This window comes from Crocuta crocuta, unplaced genomic scaffold, assembly GCF_008692635.1.
Source record: "Crocuta crocuta isolate KB4526 unplaced genomic scaffold, BGI_CrCroc_1.0 scaffold388, whole genome shotgun sequence".
NCBI lineage: Eukaryota > Metazoa > Chordata > Mammalia > Carnivora > Hyaenidae > Crocuta > Crocuta crocuta.
Window position 1 is genome coordinate 1265057 of NW_027528867.1, and position 23086 is coordinate 1288142.

At 38.5% G+C, this 23086-nt stretch overlaps 1 protein-coding gene across 1 annotated transcript in view; it reads right to left on the reverse strand.

Moving 5' to 3' along the window:
- PHLPP2 (PH domain and leucine rich repeat protein phosphatase 2) overlaps window positions 1-23086 on the reverse strand; it is a 69552-nt gene that overhangs the window by 13147 nt on the left and 33319 nt on the right. The window contains exons 4-12 of the mRNA XM_077756353.1: window positions 22697-22822; window positions 21213-21367; window positions 17631-17777; window positions 17024-17254; window positions 14879-15081; window positions 11614-11674; window positions 8121-8216; window positions 6355-6510; window positions 2848-3048 (exon numbers count right to left, since the gene is read on the reverse strand). Of these exons, the coding sequence (XP_077612479.1) occupies window positions 2848-3048; window positions 6355-6510; window positions 8121-8216; window positions 11614-11674; window positions 14879-15081; window positions 17024-17254; window positions 17631-17777; window positions 21213-21367; window positions 22697-22822 (1376 nt within the window). The remainder of the gene's footprint in view (window positions 1-2847; window positions 3049-6354; window positions 6511-8120; window positions 8217-11613; window positions 11675-14878; window positions 15082-17023; window positions 17255-17630; window positions 17778-21212; window positions 21368-22696; window positions 22823-23086) is intronic.

Below are 23086 nucleotides of genomic sequence, written 5' to 3' on the forward strand. Positions count from 1 at the left end.
AAACCCTGAAAAATAAAGATGAACAGAAAAAAATTCTTTTATTCCTACTAATAGAGATAATCTCTTAGAATAGTTTGTGGAGTGATTCTTGTTCTTTTTTAATGCAATAAACTATATTTTTCATATTAAAAATGATACGATATATATTAATAACACCCCCTTTTAATTTTAACAATACGATACAATTTTAACAATACAATTTTAACAATACATTTTTAAAGTGTTCTCGTGTCCAAATCTCCTGCTTTTCTCTTATACTACTCCCTGCTTGAATCTAACTTGTGAACAGAAATGCAGAATCCCTATCTCAGCCAGTTTCTTCTGGAGCACCCAGAACTACACTAGATTCTGAAAGTAGTCCAGTGGGACACGTGGGAGGCTCAGTCGGTTAAGTGTCCAACTCTTGATTCTGGCTCAGGTCACGATCATCACGCTTGGTGATATAGAGTTCTGAGTGAGGATCTGCGCGGACAGTGCAGGGTCTGTTTGGGATTCTCTCTTTCCCTCTTGCTGTCCTCTAACCCACTCACACACATGCGCACTCTAATAAATTTTTTTTAAAAACCAAGAAACAGAAGATTTGGACTGTGCCTGTGTAACTAAACATTGTTCAGGAGATGATGTGACAATATACATATTATTCAGTATACAACACATTTTCTTTAGTATATCACTCCTAAATTCCATTTAATTTTATTATCTGTATTTAGAATAGTCTAATTTTGTGTGATCTCCTAATTCTTATCTTTACTTCTAACCTATTTTCATAATCTTCAATGAATTTTAAGTTTTGTATCAGCCTGCCTTTTTTTAATAAAGAAAAATTAAAAAAATTTTTTTGTTTATTTCTGAGAGAGAAGGAGAGACAACATGAGCAGGGGAGGGTCAGAGAGAGAGGGAGACACAGAATCCGAAACAGGCTCCAGGTTCTGAGCTAGCTGTCAGCACAGAGCCTGATGCGGGGCTTGAACCCACGAACTGTGAGATCATGACCTGATCTGAAGTTGGACGCTCAACCGACTGAGCCACCCAGGTACCCCATGTATCAGCCTGCTTTTGACTTCCAACAATTAGAGTGTCATCAGATTAGGAGGAATTCATTAGCTTCAGAGTATTATATCTCGTATCTCCCAACAGCTTCAAAACCAATACAACTTGTCAATGGTCTGATGTTTTCACTTTACAGGAACATATCTGAGGACAATGGGATTAATAGGATTAAGATTCTGCATTAGCTTTAAAAGCCATTGTTCAAATTCTCTGAAGGAAGCAATCTTGTCCTTGCTGGTCTTCTATAAACTCCAAATACCTCATTTCATAAACAATCACAAAAATTATAATCTCTAGAGGTGCTTGGATGGCTCAGTCAAGTATAGTGCAGTACTCCTGATTTCAGCTCAGGTCATGACCTTGCGGTCATGAGGAAGAGCCCCGGGTCAGGCTCCTCACTGGGTAAGGAACCTAGTTGAGACTCGCTCTGCCCGTTCCCTACTCATACTCTCCTCACTCTCCCTCTCAAAAAAAATTATAATCTCCATGAATTTTTCTAAGTTAATCACATTCTAAGAAAATTTGTGAAATATAATCAGAATCAAAATATAGTTTTGTTTTCCAATTATATCAAACATATAATTTCAAATCATAACATAATTTTATATGATATATATAATTTCAAATTATATGAAATGTTATTCCCATAAAGCCTTCATTTTTGAAAACACGATTTTTACTGAGTACTTTCACAGTACAGATGGGATTTTTCTGGCATCAAATTTTCTAAAATTTTTTTTATCAAGTGTATTTTGGAAGATATTTATTTCTCCACTAATACTGTTTAAACTTTGACAGCATTAAATATCTCTCTTATATTTTCTTATGGGTATAGCCTGGCTATATCACCACCTCCTCCAGGAAAACCAACCCGCCCCAAGACACTGTGTGGTACAGTTAGCTATCTATGCATATCTTTAACATCCTGCATTCATTCATTCATTCATTCACTCACTCACTCACTCATTCAGATTTTATTTTGTTTAAAAAAATTTTTAATGCTTATTTATTTTTGAGAGAGAGCAAGAGATACAGTGTGAGTGGAGAAGGGGCAGAAAGAGCAGACACAGAATCAAAAGCAGGCTCTAGGCTGTGAGAACCCAACACGGGGCTCAAACCCACAAACTGTGAGATCATGACCGAGCCAAAGTTGGACTCAACCGACTGAACTACCCAGGTGCCCCCAGATTTTATTTTTAAGTAATCACTACACTCAACATGGGGTTCGAACTCACAACTCCAAGACCAAGAGTCACACGTTCTACCGACTGAGCCAGCCAGGCACCCCAAAATCCTGCATTTATTACACTGCATTGCAATTACCTATTACTTGTCTATTTCCCCTATTTGACCGTAAGTTACTTGAGGACAGAGACTCTAACGTAATCACCACTGTTCCCCTAGTACTTATGCTGTACTTGACATGCAGAAGTCATTTAAGATATGTATAACGAATAAATTATGTACTCAACAGTATATTATAATACAGTGTTGACAAGAAAAAACTGTTTTCAGAATATATTTCATAAGCTTGTACTTTTCTAGGCTGAAAATTCTCAGACCATTATTAAGTAATTAGAACAAAGAATTAAATGCATTTCAGCCATGACTTCTCTGGTTACAGATACTTAACAACTGGGTACAGATTTTCCCGTTCAACTCGTAGAATCACAGCACTAGTAAGTGGCTCAACATAAAGTAAGAGTACCCAGTAAGATAACTATAATGTGGACTGGCAAATGCAGAATTCACATTATATGTCTATGTCTGAAATGACCAAAATCTGCATCTGCTTACCTTGCGGGAAAGGTCTGTAGCTGGTTGTTTGCAAGGTGCAAAATTCGCAGGTGTGGGTGCCCCACCAGAACAGGCACACACTGGTCTGTCAGGAGGTTGTTGGTCAGATAAAGCAGCTGCAGAGCACTCAGACTCTCCTCTCCAGCGCCAGCAGATGGCAAAGATTCCAAACTGTTTGCAGATGCATTCAAGTATCTGAGACTGACGGAACACAAACAAATCATCATTTCCTTTATGGTTATTTGTTACCATCACATCATCTCAGTGTGGAACACTTTCATTTCATCTTCCCAAACTTGTGACACAAGTAATTTCCTCCAAGGTTTTCTCCAATTGATTCTACCTATACAACCTTTTATTCAACTCCTGCAAGCCAAGCAGAGAGAAAAGAATTCAGGCTTGGTTGTGGTTCTTGGGCTCTGGGTGGCTGGATTCTAACCCAGTTTCATCTTTTACTGTCTGCTGCTATGAAAAAGGTGTTGAATGTCATGTTCACGAATATCTCCACTGTGAAGACATCCTTCAGAAAAGTTTTTTATTTTAACAGGACGTTTATTTAGCCATTCCCCGTTATAGTCCCCTATAACGGGCATACAGGTTGTTCACAACTGTTTGCTATTACAGACACCTTAATGAGCAACTCAGTATCCTTCTCTAATTATTTCTTTAGGCTATATTCCTAGAAGCAGAATTTGTAGGGTCAAAAGATACATGTTATCTTTAAGATTTGTATATACATACTGTCAAACTCAACTACAGGAAGTCTATACCAAGTTGTACCTTCCACAAGAAGGATGTAAGAATGTGTTTGCTCAATTCTTTGTCAACACGGAGTATAATTCACTTTAATCTCTGCCAATCTCATAGGTAAAACATGATATGATGTTTAAAATTTGCCTAGCATGGTGTCTGATATTTATAGAACATGCTCAAATAAAAGGCAGCTAGTATTATTAACACTGTTGTGTGGTTTAAAAAAAATTTTTTTAACATTTAATTTTGAGAGAGAGAGAGAGAGAGAGCGAGCGAGCGAGCATGAGTGGTGGAGGGGCAGAGAGAGGGGGAGACACAGAGTCAGGAGCAGGCTCCAGGCTCTGAGCTGCCAGCACAGAGCCCAACGCAGGGCTCAAGCTCACAAACTATGAGATCAAGACCTGAGCTGAAGTTGGAAGTTTAACCGACTGAGCCACCCAGGTGCCCCTCGTTGTTTGTGTTCTTAAGTCGTCTTCATACTGTGTGATCTATAGCCCTAATTAGCTTTTTAGCTGTTGAGGGTTGTGCTCTGTGCAGAGTATTAAATAAATGTCATCAACAGTTTGCTACAGCTACTCAGTAACTTCCTTACTACAGATTCTAAGGCTGTAAACTAATTTTATTCAAACTGTCATTAAAACTAAATGCAGTGGAGAGGCACTTTTAGGGTAACTCGGTTGAGTGTCTGACTTCAGCTCAGGACATGATTTGCGGTTCATGGGTTCAAGCCCCACATCAGGCTCGCTGCTGTCAGCTTGTCAGTGTAGAGCCAGCTTTGGATCCTAAGTCTCCCTCATTCTGCCTCTCCCAAAAATAAATATATATTAGAAAAAAAAAAGAACTAAATGCAGTGGGGTGCCTGGCTGGTTTAGTCTGTAGAGTGACTCTTGATCTCAGGGTTGTGGGTTCGAGCCCCATGTTCGGTGTAGAGATTGCTTAAAAATAAAATCTTAAAGAAAAAAAAAGAACTAAATGCAGTGTTATGCATTACTAACAAATACCTATTAACAAGTTAAATGTTACTGCATTAAGATCCCATATAAACATTCAAAAAAGAAAACTGCCCTCAAATATTTTCTAGAATTTCCAAAGATTTTACTTTTAAGAAAATCCAACCAAGTATATTATACCTTAAGAGGTGTGTAAGCTACAAATCAAAACCACATTGAGATACTATCTCACACTAGTCAGAATGGCTAAAATTAACAACTCAGGCAACAAGAGATGTTGGAGAGGATACAGAGAAAGAGGAACTCCCTTGGACTTCCTCTTGAACTTCCCATTGGGAATGCCAACTGGTGCAGCCACTCTGGAAAACAGTGTGGAGGTTCCTCAGAAAATTAAAAATACAACTACCCTATGACCCAGTAATAGCACTGCTAGGAATTTATCCAAAGGATACAGGAGTGCTGATTCATTGGGGCACATGCACCTCAATGTTTACAGTAGCGCTATCAACAATAGCCATATTATGGAAAGAGCCCAAATGTCATCAACGGATCAATGGATAAAGAAGATGTGGTTTATATATACAATGGAATACTACTTGACAATGAAAAAGAATGAAATCTACCATTTGCACCAACGTGGATAGAACTGGAGAGTATTATGCTAAGTGAATTAAGTCAGTAACAGAAAGACAGATATTATATGATTTCACTCATATGTAGAACCTGAGAAACTTAGCAGAAGACCATAGGAGAAGGGAAGGAGAAATAAGTTACAGAGAGCAAGATTCTTAAATACAGAGAACAAACTGATGGTTGATGGGAGTAGGGAGTTGGGAAAAATGGGTGATGGGCATTGAGGAAGACACTTGTTGGGATGAGCAATGGGTGCTGTACGTAAGTGATGAATCATGGGAATGTACTTCTGAAGCCAAGACTACACTGTATGTTAGCTAACTTGACAAGAAATTAAAAAGTAATAAATAAACCTTTAAAAAATGAAGGAAAAAAAACAAGAGAGATGTATAATCTGCCAAACACAGAAAAGCCAGGCATTTGTGAGCTAAATGCCTTTTGTATGTACCCTATAGCCTTATGTTAAAGCACTACGGCTTATCTCCACTTTCTCTATTTCCAAACTGAAGACGATAAATATTGCCTTCTCCCTACTGCAGAAGACAAAAATTAAAACCAGTTTTCACTTAATGGTGACAAAGATATTGTATAAACCTGATTACTGGAAGTAACAGGAAGACATACTATCTGTTAACTTATAATGAGAAAGCAAATAATACCTTTTAGAACAATTTTACCTTTAAATGCACAATTTTCAACGTAAGCAGTAAAAAAGCAGTGCACATAAGAATGTAACTTGAGAACAGCTTGATAAAGCAAGAAGCAAAACCTAAATTAACTTTAGTGATATGTCCTTTACTCCCAAATGCAAAAGCTGAAAATTGTCCAGGAAAGCTCTATTAGAATATTATGATTTTTCTTTAAGAGGTCATAAATGTATTCATTTTCTGAGATGAAAGCCTGTTTGAAATTTCCCAACCTGTTTGAAATTGTTTACAATACTAAAACTTCTTAAATATTTGACGGTTATTTCAACTTTTGAGTTGAAGGTTACTGCCTCATACAACAGTGTCATATTTTATTTCTTATAAACCACAAATAAATAAATCTTTACCCACAGTTGAACAGGTAAACACTGTAAATATAGTTCCAAAGATCACTCCAATGACAAGTCAATGCCGTTTCCTGAGCCAATGATTCTGCTCTTCTAAATAAACTCTATAGTACTTACTTTAAGGCCTTGGAGAAGAGAGTATCTGGCAGCTTGGTGAGGATGTTGTGCTGAACATCCAGCACCTCGAGAGGGATGTGGTCCACCAGCGCTGGCAGGCTCTGCACCTGGTTGTGCCCCAGCATCAGTTTTCTAAGACTCAAGCTACTAAGAATTCTAAGGAACAGTACAAAGAAACAAATAAAAAACTTACTTAAAGCATTTTTTCTGAGTCTGCCCTTGGCTATTTCACTGAAATCAGTAAACTAATAGAAACATATTCTTCTAGACAATCTAATCACTGGCAAGCACTTAAGCCAACAAAGCGGCCATGACCATATGCTTACCCACCTCCCACCGGGAAGTCATTAAGGATATTCTGGGAAAAGGTGACTTAATGAAAGCAAACAGCACAGAACAGACCTAAACAAAAAAAGCAATTTCTGGAATAAACTGATTTACATTTAAGTCTAGACAGCACCAAAAATTCAGCTTGTCCTTGAACAACATGGATAGGAACTGCATGGGTCCACTGACATGCGGGTTTGTTTTTTTTTTAAATATGTAAGTGCGAAACAGTACTATAAACGTATCTGCTCTTCCTTAGGACTTTCTTAATGAGATTTTTTCTCACTGAAAAGATACTGTATTGAAGAATACAGTATCTAATGTATACAACACACAAAACATGACTTTATGTTATCAGTAAGGTTTCCAGTATACGGTAGGCTGTTAGTAGTTAAGTTATGGGAGGAGTCAGAAGTTACACATGGATTTTCAACTGTGCAGGGGTCAGGACACACAGTGTTCAAGGATCAAATGTAACTGACTATAATCAGTAACGAAATTTATTATAACAAAAACTACTACTACCACTTAAAATGTGCTAGGCCACTTTAACTATTAAGTTCAGAAGGGTTAAGGGACTACTGATTTGCTAAAGATCTCACACAGAATGTGGCAAACAGTATGGTCAGGACTTGAACTAAGGTCTGATTCCAAAGGCTGCATTCACACCTACCATGTTGCATGCCTGCAGTTTACTTTAAATACTCCACTAGGAGATAAGAACACATTTTACACCTCAGTGCCACTGAATGTATCATCTCCTCAGCCCTAGCATCTCCCTCTCTCCCCCTGCACATACAGAAATCTCACCATCTTGAAAAGGTCAACTCAAATATGCAATTCTCTCGTGAAGCATTCTCTAATTGTTTAAAGTTGTGAATTTCTAAAGCACTTTATTTCTACAGTGTAGTGATGAAGAGTGAAGGCTTCAGAGTAAGAACGACTACATTCAAATGTCAGCTCCCATCATTTCCTAACTAAGTGTGACCTCGGGCAAGTTACCTAACCACTGCAAGCCTTTGTTTTCTCATTTGTAAGATGAGAATAACGGCATCTATCTAATAAGGGATTAAGTAAGATAATAAAAGTGAAGTTCTTAGAACATTACTCAGTTCACAAAACTTATCCAATACAAATGATCTATTATCACAAAGAGATTGCTGCTCTATGCCAGTAACTCTTGTTACGTTTTATCACAGTTATCAGTGCACAAGTTACCCCAACTATCCACTTACCAAGTTCCGTGCAGGCCAAGCCTATGCATTAGCCATTACCATATTCCTTACAGCAATTCACACTGCCCTGCACTCCGCAGGTACTCCATACTCATCGAACAAATGGATGAAAGTACCTTTGAAAGGCAACCCAAATCTAGGGAAATAATTACACATACATACAAATACATACACTAATACATACATACATTAACACACACATACCTCATGGGAACCTCCGTCAGAAGATTACAGCTCACATCTAATATCTCCATCTTCTTTGCTTCACAGGCCCAATCAGGGACACACTCCAGCAGGTTTCTACAGAAAATAATTAAAGGCATCGCTGATGATGACGCATGGAACTCCTTTCACTAGTCTGTCATGTATCTGTTAACCAGGCCTTGAGCTCCTTGTGGGCAGGAGCACGGGCCCCAAGGCATTCCTAGCATGCTACCTGGAATATACTAAGTGCTCAATAAACGTTGTTGATAGAAAGCAGAGATGGACAAAGACAGAAACATGCATTATATTGGATCAATTATGCTACCTGCACAAAGAAGATACAAAGGCTTTGAGCAGTAGGAAAGCACATAAGTAGTGCAATGAGATGAGAGAGAGATGAGAAAAGACAATGAAAGAAGTGGCAGTTTAAACAAACTTTCAAAGATTAGAAGGATTTCCAGAGGTAATGAATGAATGAAAGAGAAGAGAAAGAAATTCTGGAGAATATGAACCAAATGAATAGAAGTAAGGATGTAGGGGCAAAAGACAAGTGGCAGGGAAGGCTGCAAATCATTTAGAATGTGAACTCAAGCATTAAGCAGAGTACCGGGCAGACACTCAGGAAAAGGAATTCCATTTTCAGATGCTACTTAGCTTTGCTATGGCTCGAAGTACCTACTGATCAATAGATCAACTCGAGGCAGAAAGTAGTAGGCATTGTAGGAGAAACACAGATACTGTCTTGACAGCTTAGTGAAGGAAGCACTTTGCCTTACATTGATCAGGGCAAACTCCCCAAGAAATAAGACATCTGGGTCGGAATTTGAAGAGTGTTGTACAATGACCCGAGATAAGAAGGACATACCAAGCAAGAGGTGACGACATGAATTAGAGCAGAAACAAGAAAGGAAATGGCATGATGTATGGGGGATAATAAGAAGTCTGGTGATGCTAGAGCAGCAAATACAGAGCCAAGTGGTAAGAAACAAAGCCAGAAAGACCTTTATCATATCTAGAAGGTTGTGACTTTATCCTGCAGGTACAAGAGAATCACTAAAGGGCTTGGAAGCAGTAGGGAACAGTCTTGTACTTTATTTATTTTTTAGTATTTATTTATTTTTGAAAGGGAGAGAGGCAGAGAGCAAGGGAAACAGAGAATCCCAAGCAAGCTCCATGTTGTCATCAAAGAACCCAACACGGGACTCAAACCCACGAACCGTGAGATCATGACCTGAGCTAAAATCAAGGACACTTAACTGAGTTGGACACTTAACTGACGGAGCCACCCAGTCGCCTCAGTTCTGTACTTTAAATAGTTCACTCCGTGTGTACACAGAGGTCTGGCTGAGGTGCTTATATTAATAAAAGGAAGAACAATTAGGAAGCCGTTACAGAAGTCCAGACAAGAAATGACATGGGCCTAAACCGGTGGTAGTACATATGAAAAGGAGAGGAGTGATTTCAGAAATACTTAGGAGTCAAAAATCAAAACAACTTGGAGATGAATTAGACATGGGAGTAGAGCAGAAACGGAAGAATAAAAAATGACGTTAGGCTTCTTGTCTAGACCGCCAGGGAGAAAACCACACCCAGAGGAAGGGCAAGTAGGCTCCAAGTGAGCGTGGGTATGTGAGTCTCGAGTGGCGTCCACCTGAAATGACTATCTTATGGTAATGCCAAAAGCTGAAGCAGGCACAAGGCCATAAGCTAAGGCAGGGCTGGAGGAGTGGATAAGGAGTTTCATTTTGCACATATCTGAGGTACTTGGAGATGGGCAGGTCAAAAATGTCTCATGTGAAACTGGATATGTGGGTCTGAGGCTGGATGAAGACGTCTGGGCTGGTGATCCAGGTGACACTGATGCCAAAGTGGAGCTGAAATCCCTGCAGTAGAGGAGACTATTAACTGAGAAGTAGGATGCAAGAGAAGAGCCAGAAAAAGTGACCATAAAAGACCAGCCAAGGAAGAGGAGTACCAAGAGACAAGAGTGGTTCGCAGTAGCATGAAAAAAATGAGATCATAAGGAAGCATTTTTGAAGAAAAGAGAAAGATTACCAGTGTCAATATAGAAAAGTTCCATACAAGAAGGTCCAAAGCAAGCTGTGGGGGGATAAACAAATGAGAACCGAGGAAACCTAGCCAACAAATGAAAATACTGAGAAATTTGGATAAAAAGGGGATGAGAAGAATTAGATAGTAGCCAGAAGGGCTGCAAGATAAAGCAGACTCTGTTAACAAAGACAGAGAAGGTATGAGTGTGTGTACAGACTGAGAAAAAAAAGAACACACACAAGAGGTGAGGAAGTAGTGACTGACAGAGCAAGGTCCAGAGCAGCAGAGTGGACGCCATCCCAGGCCCAGAGGATGCACTGGCCCTGAAGAGAGGAAAGAAACTGAGAATGGATATGAATTACATCAATTTAAGCAAGGTGATAGGAAGTTCAGAGAGATCACCCAAGACGGCCTACTTTCTCAATCAGGTGGGAAGCTAAGCTCTAGAGTGAAGGAGTTGGGCCTAGTGCAGGTGAGGGTGAGAGAAGTTGGACCATGTGGAGCCAATGCCTAGGACACTGGTGAGGTTGGAAAGTGTGAATTTACAGTGGTGTCCGTATTATTTTCTTTAGCAATGATGAAACTCAGAGGAGAAGGTAAATCTTAGTGTTGATCCATGCTGCGGTTTGGCTGTAAAGGTATGACAGAAAGAGACGGATGGAAGGGAATCTAAAACAACAGCTTAATAATAATGATAATAAAAATAACAACAAAAAGAAATCTGGTTATATAGCAGCTAATATTCTCTGAAAGACTCTTTTATGCCAGGCACCATGGTAACATTTTGCATTTATTACCTCACTTAATCTTTACAACAACCCTGGCCATATGTCCACTACCCCTTCTACCTGCTCCGTCATCTATAATCACACACTTACAATGCTGCCCTATCACTGCTGGATTGTCACACTCTCCACTAGGCCCTAAACTCAGCCACTGAATCCTGAATGCGCAACAGTGTTAAAAATGAAGGAAAGAAAGCAAACCTCACTTATATCTGTTCTTGACCACAAACAGAGTAAGATTCTGAATACAATTAATATCTCTCTGAACATAAGACCAACATGGGTTATATCAAAAAAGAGGATAAAATTGTAAACATAAGTTACTAAAACCAAGACAAGTTATCTGATTCCAATCAGCAAAAAGGAAATCCTGCCATGAAGAAGATAAAAGGTGTTCTTTGTTTGCATCTCATTCTAAATCCCCAGACTTTTTAAGAATAAATAATTCACAGGCACCTTTCTGTTTCGAGAGGACTTTCCCTTTAAATAAATGGTAGCACCATTAAAAGTATTCCTCCACTCATCCTTTCTCCTCCAGGCTATCCAAATATTTTCATGTATTTAGATTTTTTACACCTCAAAACTACCAAAGTGTCCACATTCATCTCTTAAATACTACGAATCAAACAAGCACCACTCTCCTGAGACACACTCACCGGGAAAGTTCTAGAGAAGTAAGTTGGTTGGGTACGGGATAGACATTCACTGCTGTCAGCCCTAATCAAAAAACAAACAGGTGTTAGTGATATTCTCCAAAGAAAGTAACTGAGAGTAAACAGGAGCAAAGTGGCTTAGTGAAATCACCAGAGAGAAAACTGATGTCATCTCCTGAGATGAACTTAGCACAAAAAGCAGAGTAACGGACACTGACTAACTTTACCTACCTTGAAAACCAAATAAAACAACTAATTAAAGGATCTTGTTTACTGGCAGGCAGGCAGTTGTTAAATGTTAGCTGTGACTACTTAGCTTTCTAATTTAAAAACAAATTAATAATTGAATTTTTACAGGCAATTATCTTTTCATTAAAGTAAAAAAATATACATATATAAAAGTACAACAATCTTAAGTAAATAGATCAATACATTTTTACAAACAGAACACAATGGGGTAACCAGTACCCAGATCAAGAAACAGCATATTACCAGATGCCCTAAAATTCATCCCTGTTTCCCCTTTCTGTCACCGCCCACCAGGGCGACCTCCCTCCCCACCCCCCGACTTCCAATATCACAGATAGCTTTTGTCTATCCATATATATACATATGGAGCGTCTGCATAATGTTTTGTCTGGCTTTATTTACTCCACATTGTGCCTGTGAGAACAACTATTCATGTATATGGCTGTAGTTCATTCTCATGGCCGTATAAAATTCTTCATATAATTATACCACAATTTATGTACCCATTTTAGAGTTGGTGGGCATTTAAGTCTTTTCCAGTTTGGGGTCCCTATGAATAGTGCTTCCATGAACATTTTTGTGCATGTCTTTTGTGCACTAATGTAAGCAGCATTTATGCTGAGTATAAGCTAGCAGAGAGTGAGTACATATTCAGCTTTAGTAGGTAATTCCACACAGTTTTCCAGGGTGGTTATACCAATCTACAACTAATATTTTCAGTGATTTTTCAAGGACTATTCTAGTCATTCTGGTAGGTGTGTAGTGGTGTCACACTGGGTTTCAATGTGCATGTCCTCGATGACCAGGGGGTCGGGTGCCTTTTCCTACACTAACTGATCACTTGGATAACTTCTTTTGTGAAGCTGAGTTCTTTACTTTGGGGACATCAGAATTCTGTGAATTCTTCCAGATTATAGAACTTAAGGCTTCTTTCTGTAAACAGAGTGGCTAACTTCACATAAGCCCCATTAATTTCAGTTCTGTGACAGAATCCCAGTTACCAAAGACAGGATGTATGTCTATGAGGTCTTTTCAAGCAGGGCCACTCATTCATTCTCCAGATACATTAAACAGAAAATGGGCCTAAAAGTAAATATTTCCACAACAAAAAACTGACTACCATCTTACAAGAATATGACACAAGTCGACACTCATCAGCTTTGACAGTTTTGACCCAAGCAATTAATCTAAGGTACAAGTTGAAATTTCTCTAACATGATAAAAGGCAATGAAAAGAGAAGTCTTTAACTACCTTTTATCTTAATAATGTATTTTAGAGATACAGAAAACGGAATAAAATAATGAATACTCTTTCACCCATCGTCCAACTTTTAACAAATCTTCACATTCTGCCTGTTAACATTCAGACTTTATCAAGAATTAAAACACTACACACACCAAGAGGTAAACATCATCCTGAATATTTTATCATTCCCATGGATACTTTTATACTCTTCTGGCAAACACAGAGCTAAGGCAACAATTTTTCTGTGTGTTTGAAATTTGACACAACTTTCCTGGTGTACAAATACTTATGCTTTTTTTTTTTTTTTGCTAAAACAATGTTTCTAAGGTTTATCCATATTAATACACAAATCTTTAGGACTTTCATTTCCATTGCTGTGCAATATTCTATTTTATAAATATGTCACTGTTTAGTGTATACATTTTCCTATCAATAGTCCTATTTTTTTTTTCACCATAACAAACAACGCTGTGAGAAAAACTCCAGTACACATGTCCTGGACACATGAGGATGTCTCTGGGAGCTATCCCAAGCAGAGGAGCTGGCAGAATATGCACTACATCCATCTTTGACTTCTCTGAACATTGTCATACCGCTCTGCAAAATGGCTTTACCAAATGACCCTCTCGCTGGCAGGGCAGAGGCTGCTGCTTCTCCACATCTTCAATAGTGCTTAGTGGGATTTATTTTTTTTAATTTGATGAGTGTAAAATGGCGTTATCAAAATTTGCATTTCTCTGGCACTTAGTGATACAGAACATCTTTCCCCATCCTTCCTTAAACACAGAAAACATAATTATAATTTCCTTGGTAAAGAACTCTGGGGGCACCTGGGTGGCTCAGTTGGTTAAGTATCCAACTCTTGATTTCGGCTCAAGTCATGATTTCACAGCTCATGAGTTTGAGCCGGGAGTCAGGCTCTGAGCGATCAGCATGGAGCCTGCTTGAGATTCTCATTCTCCCTCTCTCTCCGTCCCTCTCCCGGTTGCATGTGCTCTCTTGCTCTCAAAATAAATACGTAAACTTAAAAAAAAAAAAAAAAAAAAAGAACTCTCCATAAAAACAGTAAGACAAATACAAGGCCTTTTACACTGAAAAATATTCTTGGAGCAAATCACTATTGAAATAAGGAGCGTCTTGTTCTAGAACTGAGGCAGTACAAAGTTTTGGACTAGATATGGGCACTTTTTCTGTAAAGAGCTAAACATTTAATAAATGCTTTAGGCTTTGCATGCCAAGCGATGTCTCTTACAACTGCTCAATTATGCCACTGTAGCGCGAGAGCAGTAATATGCAACCAAATGAATGTGGATATCTTTCAATCAAACTTTACTGATTTATCACTGATATTTGAATTTCACATAAACTTTCCTAAGTCAAAATTCTTTTCTTTTTAACTATTAAAAAATGTGAAAACTCACTCCCTGTGGGCCATATAAAAACAGGTGCTGGGCTGTAGTTTGCCAACCTTTGTTTCAAGCTATTCCTGATACTCTGTTTTGAACATGCTTGCCCACCCTCCTACCTTGTTATTTTGCAAAATGTCTCTTATTATACTCACTTAGGGAATCTCAAAGTACTCTCCAATGCCTTTTTATGCATATCTCAGCCATCTAAGTGTTGACAGCAAACTTAAAATACAAAGCTGGTCTCAATAAACCTCAAACTACACTTTGCAGAGTGGCTAAGGAACACCACAGATGCCACTGTTCTTAGAAAGCTCTTGACTGTGAGCTACAAGAGAAAAAATAGGAGGCTGGATGGATAACTCACTGTTCGAATTGGCGTAGAGAGTTCGAAGGGAGAAGCCACTGAGTGTCAGCTCTCTCAGTTGGTTCCGCTCACAATGCAGCTGCTCCAAGCTACACAAGGAGCTGAGATCTAAGTCAGCCAGTTGATTGTCCCGCAAATCCATGTGGGTGATGTATTTATTTCCCTCCAGATTTTCAGTAACTATGGTTTTCAAATGGTTCATCCTTAATAGAGACATAAGGATATCATTAGAAATAAACTCTACTAAATGTGCTTATCAAAAGAAAGAGATATGATCCCTTTCTCTCTTTACCACACAATTAAAAAATTTCACTACTTGCTTCATTTTGCAAGGTATTAATAACCGCGGAGAGCTGTACCTTGAGTTCTTTCTTTATAAACTAAGTTAGACAGTCCAGACTTGCAAATAAGTATATACAAATTAAATAAAGAAAGAGGGAAGAGGGATCATGCCTACAACAGTTACTTAAAAACTTACATCCAAATACTTAATAAAGTTAGGTAGGTATGAAGACACACGCCACAGGAACAAGAAGATGAACATAACCGAGAACACTGCTGGGCTAATGAGCAGCAAAAAGCAGTCATAGTGTACCATGTAGAGAGCAAGAGGAAGCAGCCAGACTTTCTCCCGTTTCTGCCTGCTCTCTCTTATGCTAAGATTCACATTACATTAATTAATAGAGAGAAAAATAATAACCTGTATCTATATGAAGTAGTTCAAGGGCAAATTATAAAAAATGGCTTCTTGGTTCTCTTCTATACAAGTATAGGATTTAATGCACATAGCCATGTTCTAATTTGTTTTCTATTTCAATACACTTTTCTGTTACTTTTTTTTTTTTTTTTTTTTAATATTTACTGAGAGACATAGAGAGTGAGAGTGGGAGGGGAAAAAGAGAGAGGGAGACACAGAATTCAAAGCAGGCTCCAGGCTCTGAGCTGTCAACACAGAGCCAGAAGTGGAGTTTGAACCCACAAACAGTGAGTTCATGACCCGAGCCAAAGTTGGATGCTTAACTGACTGAGCCACCCAGGTACCCCTCTGTTATTATTTCTTTACAAGGGACATCAATGGCTTAGTATAAATGACAGAACATTTACTCTATGTGGATGCGTGTCTTTTATGTGTGTCTTTTATCAGCTTTCTTTAGGGAAATATTATAAGCAGAAAATAAAACTCATAAAAAATTCATAGGAGAATCTTTAACATTTTAATTCCAACACAATGTATATCAAGAAGAAACCCAATGATTCAAGAGAAAAATGGCCAAGTTCAAGAAAAATACAAATTACCAAGAAGCATTTAAAAAGATGCTCCGGGGGGCGCCTGGGTGGCTCAGTCAGTTAAGCGTCCGACTTTCGCTTAGGTCATGATCTCGCGGTTCATGGGTTCAAGCCCCGCATCGGGCTCTGTGCTGACTGCCAGCTCAGAGCCTGGAGCCTGTTTCAGTCTGTGATTCCCTCTCTCTCTGACCCTCCCCTGCTCACACTGTCTCTCTCTCTCTCTCTCCTAGAAATAAATAAAAACATTTAAAAAAAAAAAATTAAAAAAAATAAATATTTAAAAAGATGCTCCGGGGCATCTGGGTGGCTCAGTCAATTAAGCGTCCAACTTCAGCTCAGGTCATGAACTCATGGTTCAAGAGTTGAAGCCCTGTATCGGGCTTTGTGCTGGTAGCTCAGAGCCTGGAGCCTGCTTCAGATCCTGTTTCCCCCCTCTTTCTGCCCCTCCCCCATTTACATTCTGTCTCTCTCTCCACAATAAATAAACATTAAAAAAAAGATGCTCAACTTCACTCTTAAGTAAACGAATGCTGATTAAAACAATGAAGTATTATTTTCTCCTACTTCACTGACAATAAAGAAAAAGGCTGCTAAGATCCAACATTGATAAGTGTGTGTAGAGATGGGAATTCTCATAAAATGTTGCTGGAGGATAACTCAGAACAACCTTTGTCAAAGGTATTGTAAAAGTGTCTATCATGTGCTACACCTACCTCACTCATCATCTCTCTGCTACTGAGTGAAAACCAAAGCTTTACTACAGCTTGGAAAATGTCATAGGGAAGTCTTTATAAAGAGAAAACGTAAAAGGCCATCAGAGGTCCATCTAGAAAAAGACGTGGTAAAGAAGGGCCTCACCTTAAATCCACATGTTTGATATGGCACATCCTGTTCAGCACCCCGAGGTTTAGGACTTCCAGGCAATTTCCTGCCATAACTACTTTATCTAACATAGTGAGTTTCTCATAAACCTCAGGAATATGACTGAAGTTGTTGAAGGAAATTCCCAGGGAAGAAAGCTGTTGCAGATTTTCTAATTCCTCAGGTAAAGTTGCCAGAAAGTTGCCATCAAGACAGAGGGTTTGAAGACTGCAGGAAGAAAATAAAACAAGACTTTAGGAAATGGTTTAATTGGAATGAAAAGAACTAGAAATATGGATTCTGACTTACATCACTAATATATTATGAATCCAATAATGACAAAAAACCCTATCTACAGAGACTCAATAAAATACACATAACTGACATGGATGGTAACTCCAACATCAAAAATAGTCAGACCCTCTGCTATTGAAACTAAGGGACTAACTAGTTACTGCTGCAAGTATCTGCTGCTGACTAGAATCCTCATACTTAGATGATTAATTTCCCTGCAAGAGCTCATGGGACTACCTCATTCCAAATACCAAAAAAAGCTCCTTACTCTGCAAGTAAAAAATAAGTCTAGCAAAAGTCAGATACTTACTTTAGCAGATTGCCAATTTGGCTTGGTAAATCATGAAATCCATTACAGGAGAGGTTGAGCTCGGTCAGGGTAGAAATCTCACATAATAATACAGGAAACAACCCAAGCTTATTGTGGGACAAGTTCAGGCCCTTCAGCTGAGAAAATCTAAAATGCAAAGGTATAAATTATACTACTGAATGAAAAAGCCATCTATTAAAAAAATTTTTTTAATGTTTATTTTTGAGAGAGAGAGAGAGAGAGAGAGAGAGAGAGAGAGAGAAAATGTGAGGGGGGGGGGGGCAGAGAGAGGGAGACAGAATCTGAAGCAGGATCCAGGCATCCAGGCTCACAGAGCCTGACATGGGGCTCAAACTTATGGACCATGAGATCACGACATGAGCCAAAGTCAGACACAACCGACTGAGCCACCCAGGCGCCCTAGCCGTCATTTTAGATGTCCACTGCAGAATTTGATCCACATAACCTGTTGAGCACTCACTACCTGCCAAACATTGTACACAGAACAGACACTAAAATGCCTAACACTGGCACCATACAATGAAGGAAATCAGGTCTAGGGCAATGGGACTTTTTCTTTTCCCTAAATAGGCAGAACATTTTAAAGAAAAGTTCATATCAAAGTCATATTGATATGCTTAAACCTCTTCCTTTATTAAATTTCTACATGCAATATATAAAACTTTGTAATAATTCATCAACTCATGGACACAGGAATAGCTAACAAACATGCACATCAAATCCCATTATAAGCAACTTCTTTTTACATATTGAAATTATATTGGCTCAAATGTCACTTGAAATGAATGGGCCACTTAGACCTTTAAAATATGTACGTATTAATGGAGTTTTACTGTAATATGATCTGAAAGAGAACATGAAATAGCAATTTTTCACGCTTCTGTTTTGTTTCTAGAAGTAAAAGTATCTATACTATCTTAGCTAGAGATAATAATATAAGCTGGATCCAAAGAAATCACTCTGCTAATTCTACTTAGGAATATTATACTTATGATTATACTAGTGCAAGAGGGTAAGGCTGAGGTGTTCTCCACGGTAACAATCCGTATCACCTACTTCTAGATATGAGTCACTGGTACCTCACTCTAATGCTTACCTCTTCCAAATTTTCAACTTTTGATTTCCAACTATCCAGACCTCGAGTATGACTGTTTCTTTGGCTTGGTGCCATGACTTCAGAATTCCTAATCCAGTCCTCAAATTAGATTAACCCTATTTTCACAGCAACTCAGCAGAAAACATTAGTAAATGCTAGAAACTCACTTAAAATTATAGCTTGTATTGTTTTTACATACCAATATAATTAAAAGTTATCTCATTACTAAATACAGGCTTAAACCTAAAAAGCTTTGTAAAACACATCAGATGAGATAAAAATACAGTGCTTTCTCAAAATTATTCTAGAAATGTTATTAAATAAAATAATGTCTTTTTTTTTTTTTTTTAAGTAGGCCTCATGCCCAGCACAGAGCCCAACACAGGGCCCAAACCCATGATTCAGATCAAGACCCAAGTCAAGATCAAGAGTTGAATACGTAACTGACTGAGCCACTCAGGCACCCCTAAAATACGTACTTTCAATGTGTATTATTATTATTATTTTTTACTTCATTAAAATTTAATATTTTTGCTTTGTGAAATACAACATTAAGAGAATAAGCAGACACGCTATGGACTGGGAGAAATATTTGCAAAATAACCATCCGATAAAGGAATATTATTCAAAGTAAACAAAGAATTCTTAAAATTCAACAATAGGAAAGCAAAGAACTCAATTAAAATATAGGCCAAACTTTTTTTTTAGTTTATTGTCAAGTTGGTTTCCATATAACACCCAGTGCTCATCCCCACAAGTGCCCTCCTCCATGCCCATCTCCCCCCCTCCCCCCCCACACCCATCAGTCCTCAGTTTGTTCTCAGCATTCAAGAGTCTCTCAAGGTTTGCCTCTCTCCCTCTCCCCCACTATATCCCCCCCTTCTTCTCCCCCATGGTCCTCTGTTAAGTTCCTCCTAATCCTCCTATACATGCAAACATATGATATTTGTCCTTCTCTGCCTGACTTTTTTCACTCAGCATAACACCCTCAAGGTCCATCCATGTTGCTACACACAGCTAGATTTCAATAGCCAAAGTAATATTGAAGAATAAAACCAAAACGGGAGGTATCACCATCCCAGACTTTAGCCTCTACTACAAAGCTGTCATCATCAATGTGTATTATCTTTTTAATCATCATGTAGTCTGAACTCTTTAATTTCCAATTTCTCCCTTGCTCACAAGTCCAATTACTTATACCAAATATTTATTAAAAAATTTTTTAAATGTTTTATTTATTTATGAGAGTGAAAGCAGGGGAGGGACAAAGAGAGAGGGGAACAGAAGATCTAAAGTGGGGTCTGCACTGAGAGTAGCAAGCCTGATGTGGGGCTTGAACTCAAAACTGTGAGATCATGACTTGAGCTGATGTTGGATGCTCAACCAACTGAGCTACCCAAGCACCCCTCTTCCATCCATTTTCAATTTTTTTTAATGTTTTTATTTTATTCTTAAGAGAGAGACAGAGTTTGAGCTGGGGAGAGGCAGAGAGAGAGGGAGACAGAATCTGAAGCAGGCTCCAGGCTCTGAGCTGTCAGCGCAGAGTCCAACATGGGGCTTCAATTCACGGACTGCGAGATCATGACCTGACCGAAGTCAGATGCTTAACCAACTGAGCTACCCAGGCGCCCCTCTTTCACCCTTTTTCAAAGGGAGAAGAGAGATAAGATGGGTGGATGGAGGGAATGGGAATATATTCTAATAAAGATATATGGGCCATAGTCCCTAAGGAGTGAAATGGTTCCTTTATCAGAGGGGAAAAATTTCATATCTATCTAAGGCTTAGAAGCTAGTGTTAGCAGGCACACAGGAAAAAATAAAAGCCCCACACTGGGAATGGAATTCTTGAAATTGGGACTATTTCCTTTAAGTTATTTAAATTTGACACTTAGGTTTCAAAAACTTGCCATACACTCAATCTCTCAATTTATCCTGGCTTCAGATCAGGTGTCACTATCAGTGACTTATTAACAAGATTGTCTAGCTCAATGGCAGTGCACTGTGGCATCCATAACAGAATATTTGCATCTATCTCCTGTCTTATAGAGGGAAAGGAAGAGTACGAAAACTGCATAAACAGGAGTGCCTGGGTGGCTCAGTAGGTTAAGCAACTGACTCTTGATTTTGGCTCAGATCGTAATCTCACAGTTCCTGAGTTCAAGCCCTATGTCAGGCTCTGCACAGACAGTGTGGAGCCTGCTTGACATTCTCTCTGTGCCCCTTCCCCATTTGAGAGCACATGTGCTCTCTCTCTCCCTCTCTCTCAAAATACATAAACTTAAAAAAAAAGAAAAAGAAAAAGAAAAGAGAATATGGCATAAATAAAAATTCTACTTCTCTTCAAAACAGAAAAGTTTTGAATACGTATATGATGATAAGCATGCTCACCTTCAGGTACAGACAACTAAGATAGTGATCACAATTCGGTGTGAATAAGTTAGTCTGGAAACCTATTCTCCACATACCTATAGAGAGTGTCAAGGCCCCCTGGTCTCTCCAACTGCATGAAGTTGTGTCGCAAGTTGAGGTAGGTGATATCTTGACTGTAGAAGAGATGCTCAGGAACCTCCTCAAGGCTGTAACACGAGAGGTCAACGGTGCTGAATCGCTGGGACACCACCTGAACGGGGTCAAGGAGAAGTGCCATCTGAGCTACAGCAGTGAATGTCTCTTACCCAGCAAAGGAAGGAATGCCATTTATACAAAAAGGTGCTGATTTTAACAATGGGAAAGAAAAAAGGTAATGAGATCCAATTATTCATTTAGAGAAACCAGTTCGTTTTTCCTTTTTCCTAAAACTAATAAGCTGCTTGAAACACACAATGGTGCAGGCTGTAAAGTGTCTAGAAGGTAAAAAAAAAAAAAAAAACCATCATAAAGAGGGAAAGTTAATATTTCATGCAAGAAGTTAAGATGATTCAAAAGAACTATACAAAACTTTGGCAGGCTATGTGATATTGAAAGCCATGGCCCTTTGTACCCACACAGGCTCTGCTACTTACCAGTGCAGTTTGTTCATCTGTTGTGAGGATAAAATACACCATCTCAGCAAACAGCATGCTGCTTAGTATGTAAAAGGTGCTCAAAAAATATTAACTTCTCTTTATAAGGCCAAAAGAATGGAACAGCTACTAAAAATTGAAATTATTTTTAGTTGGAACCAATTTTATTACCACTACAAGAGAAGTACCAGAAATTCAATAAAATCAAAACAAGTTTTTATTTCTATAATAGTCTGCTAATAAAAGACTGCTTCTGACAATTGGTCTGAAAACCAAACAAAGTATCACTGGAAAAGTCATTCATGTTTTATGGCATCTCATTATACTAAAACCATACTTTATGCAACTATTTAGCTCCACAAACAAAAATGTACTAACACTCTACAAAGATAGCTAGGAGAACAAGAAAATTTGGAAACTGCAATACAATTTTAGAGCACTGCATCTTTAAAGATTAAAAAGCAAAAATTATGCTGAGAAGCTAATTATCCTCAGTATAAAAGAATAATGGTTTGTAACAGGATCAGAGGTCATGTCCCATAATAAGTTCAAATTTAAAGTGGTTCATCACAGTTGTGCTAAACATATTCAGTCCAAGAAGCACGAGGTTAGGAATTAGGGAATGGGTCCATCTCTCCCTGACCACAGTGGTTGAGGGAAAGTGATGTGAATCTCCTTGTGTCTCAATTCTTCTCAAAGAGATGGTATAAAGGTAAAACGCACCAGAAAACACGTTTGAAAGCATTTTGTACTGTGCAAATACAAATAATAAGTTAAGGACCTGATGGAATTCCATTATTTCATTTATTATAAACTTAGAGGATCCTAAAGGAAGATAACCTAAGAATTACAATTCACTCTCTTGGGAGTGAATTCAGCTTCAAGATACATTTCTATTGGGCTTTTACATTCTTATCGCCTCATCAGGACATTTGACAGCTTATCACCTTGGATGCTTGTCGCTGCCATCTCTGGCACTCAGCCAACGTCTCAAAGCTGACATGATAGGTCTGAGCCTGGGCTCCAGCTGAGCTGAATGCAAGGGAGTGCTGCCGTCGCTTCACTTCTTCTACCTGAGGAGGAGGGGAGAGAACCAGGATCAAGACAAAAAAAAAAAAAAATCCTACTCAGAGAGCAAAGGACAATAACAAGAAAAATAAGTCAATTTTCTTAAATGGGGCAAAAGATCTGACTAGACATTACTCCAAAGATTGCAAAATAGCCAGTAACAACATGAAATGTTCAACATCATTAGTTACTAGATAAATGCAAATCAAAATGGAAAGATACCACATCACATCCACTAGGAGGGCTAAAATTAAAAACAGAAAATAACA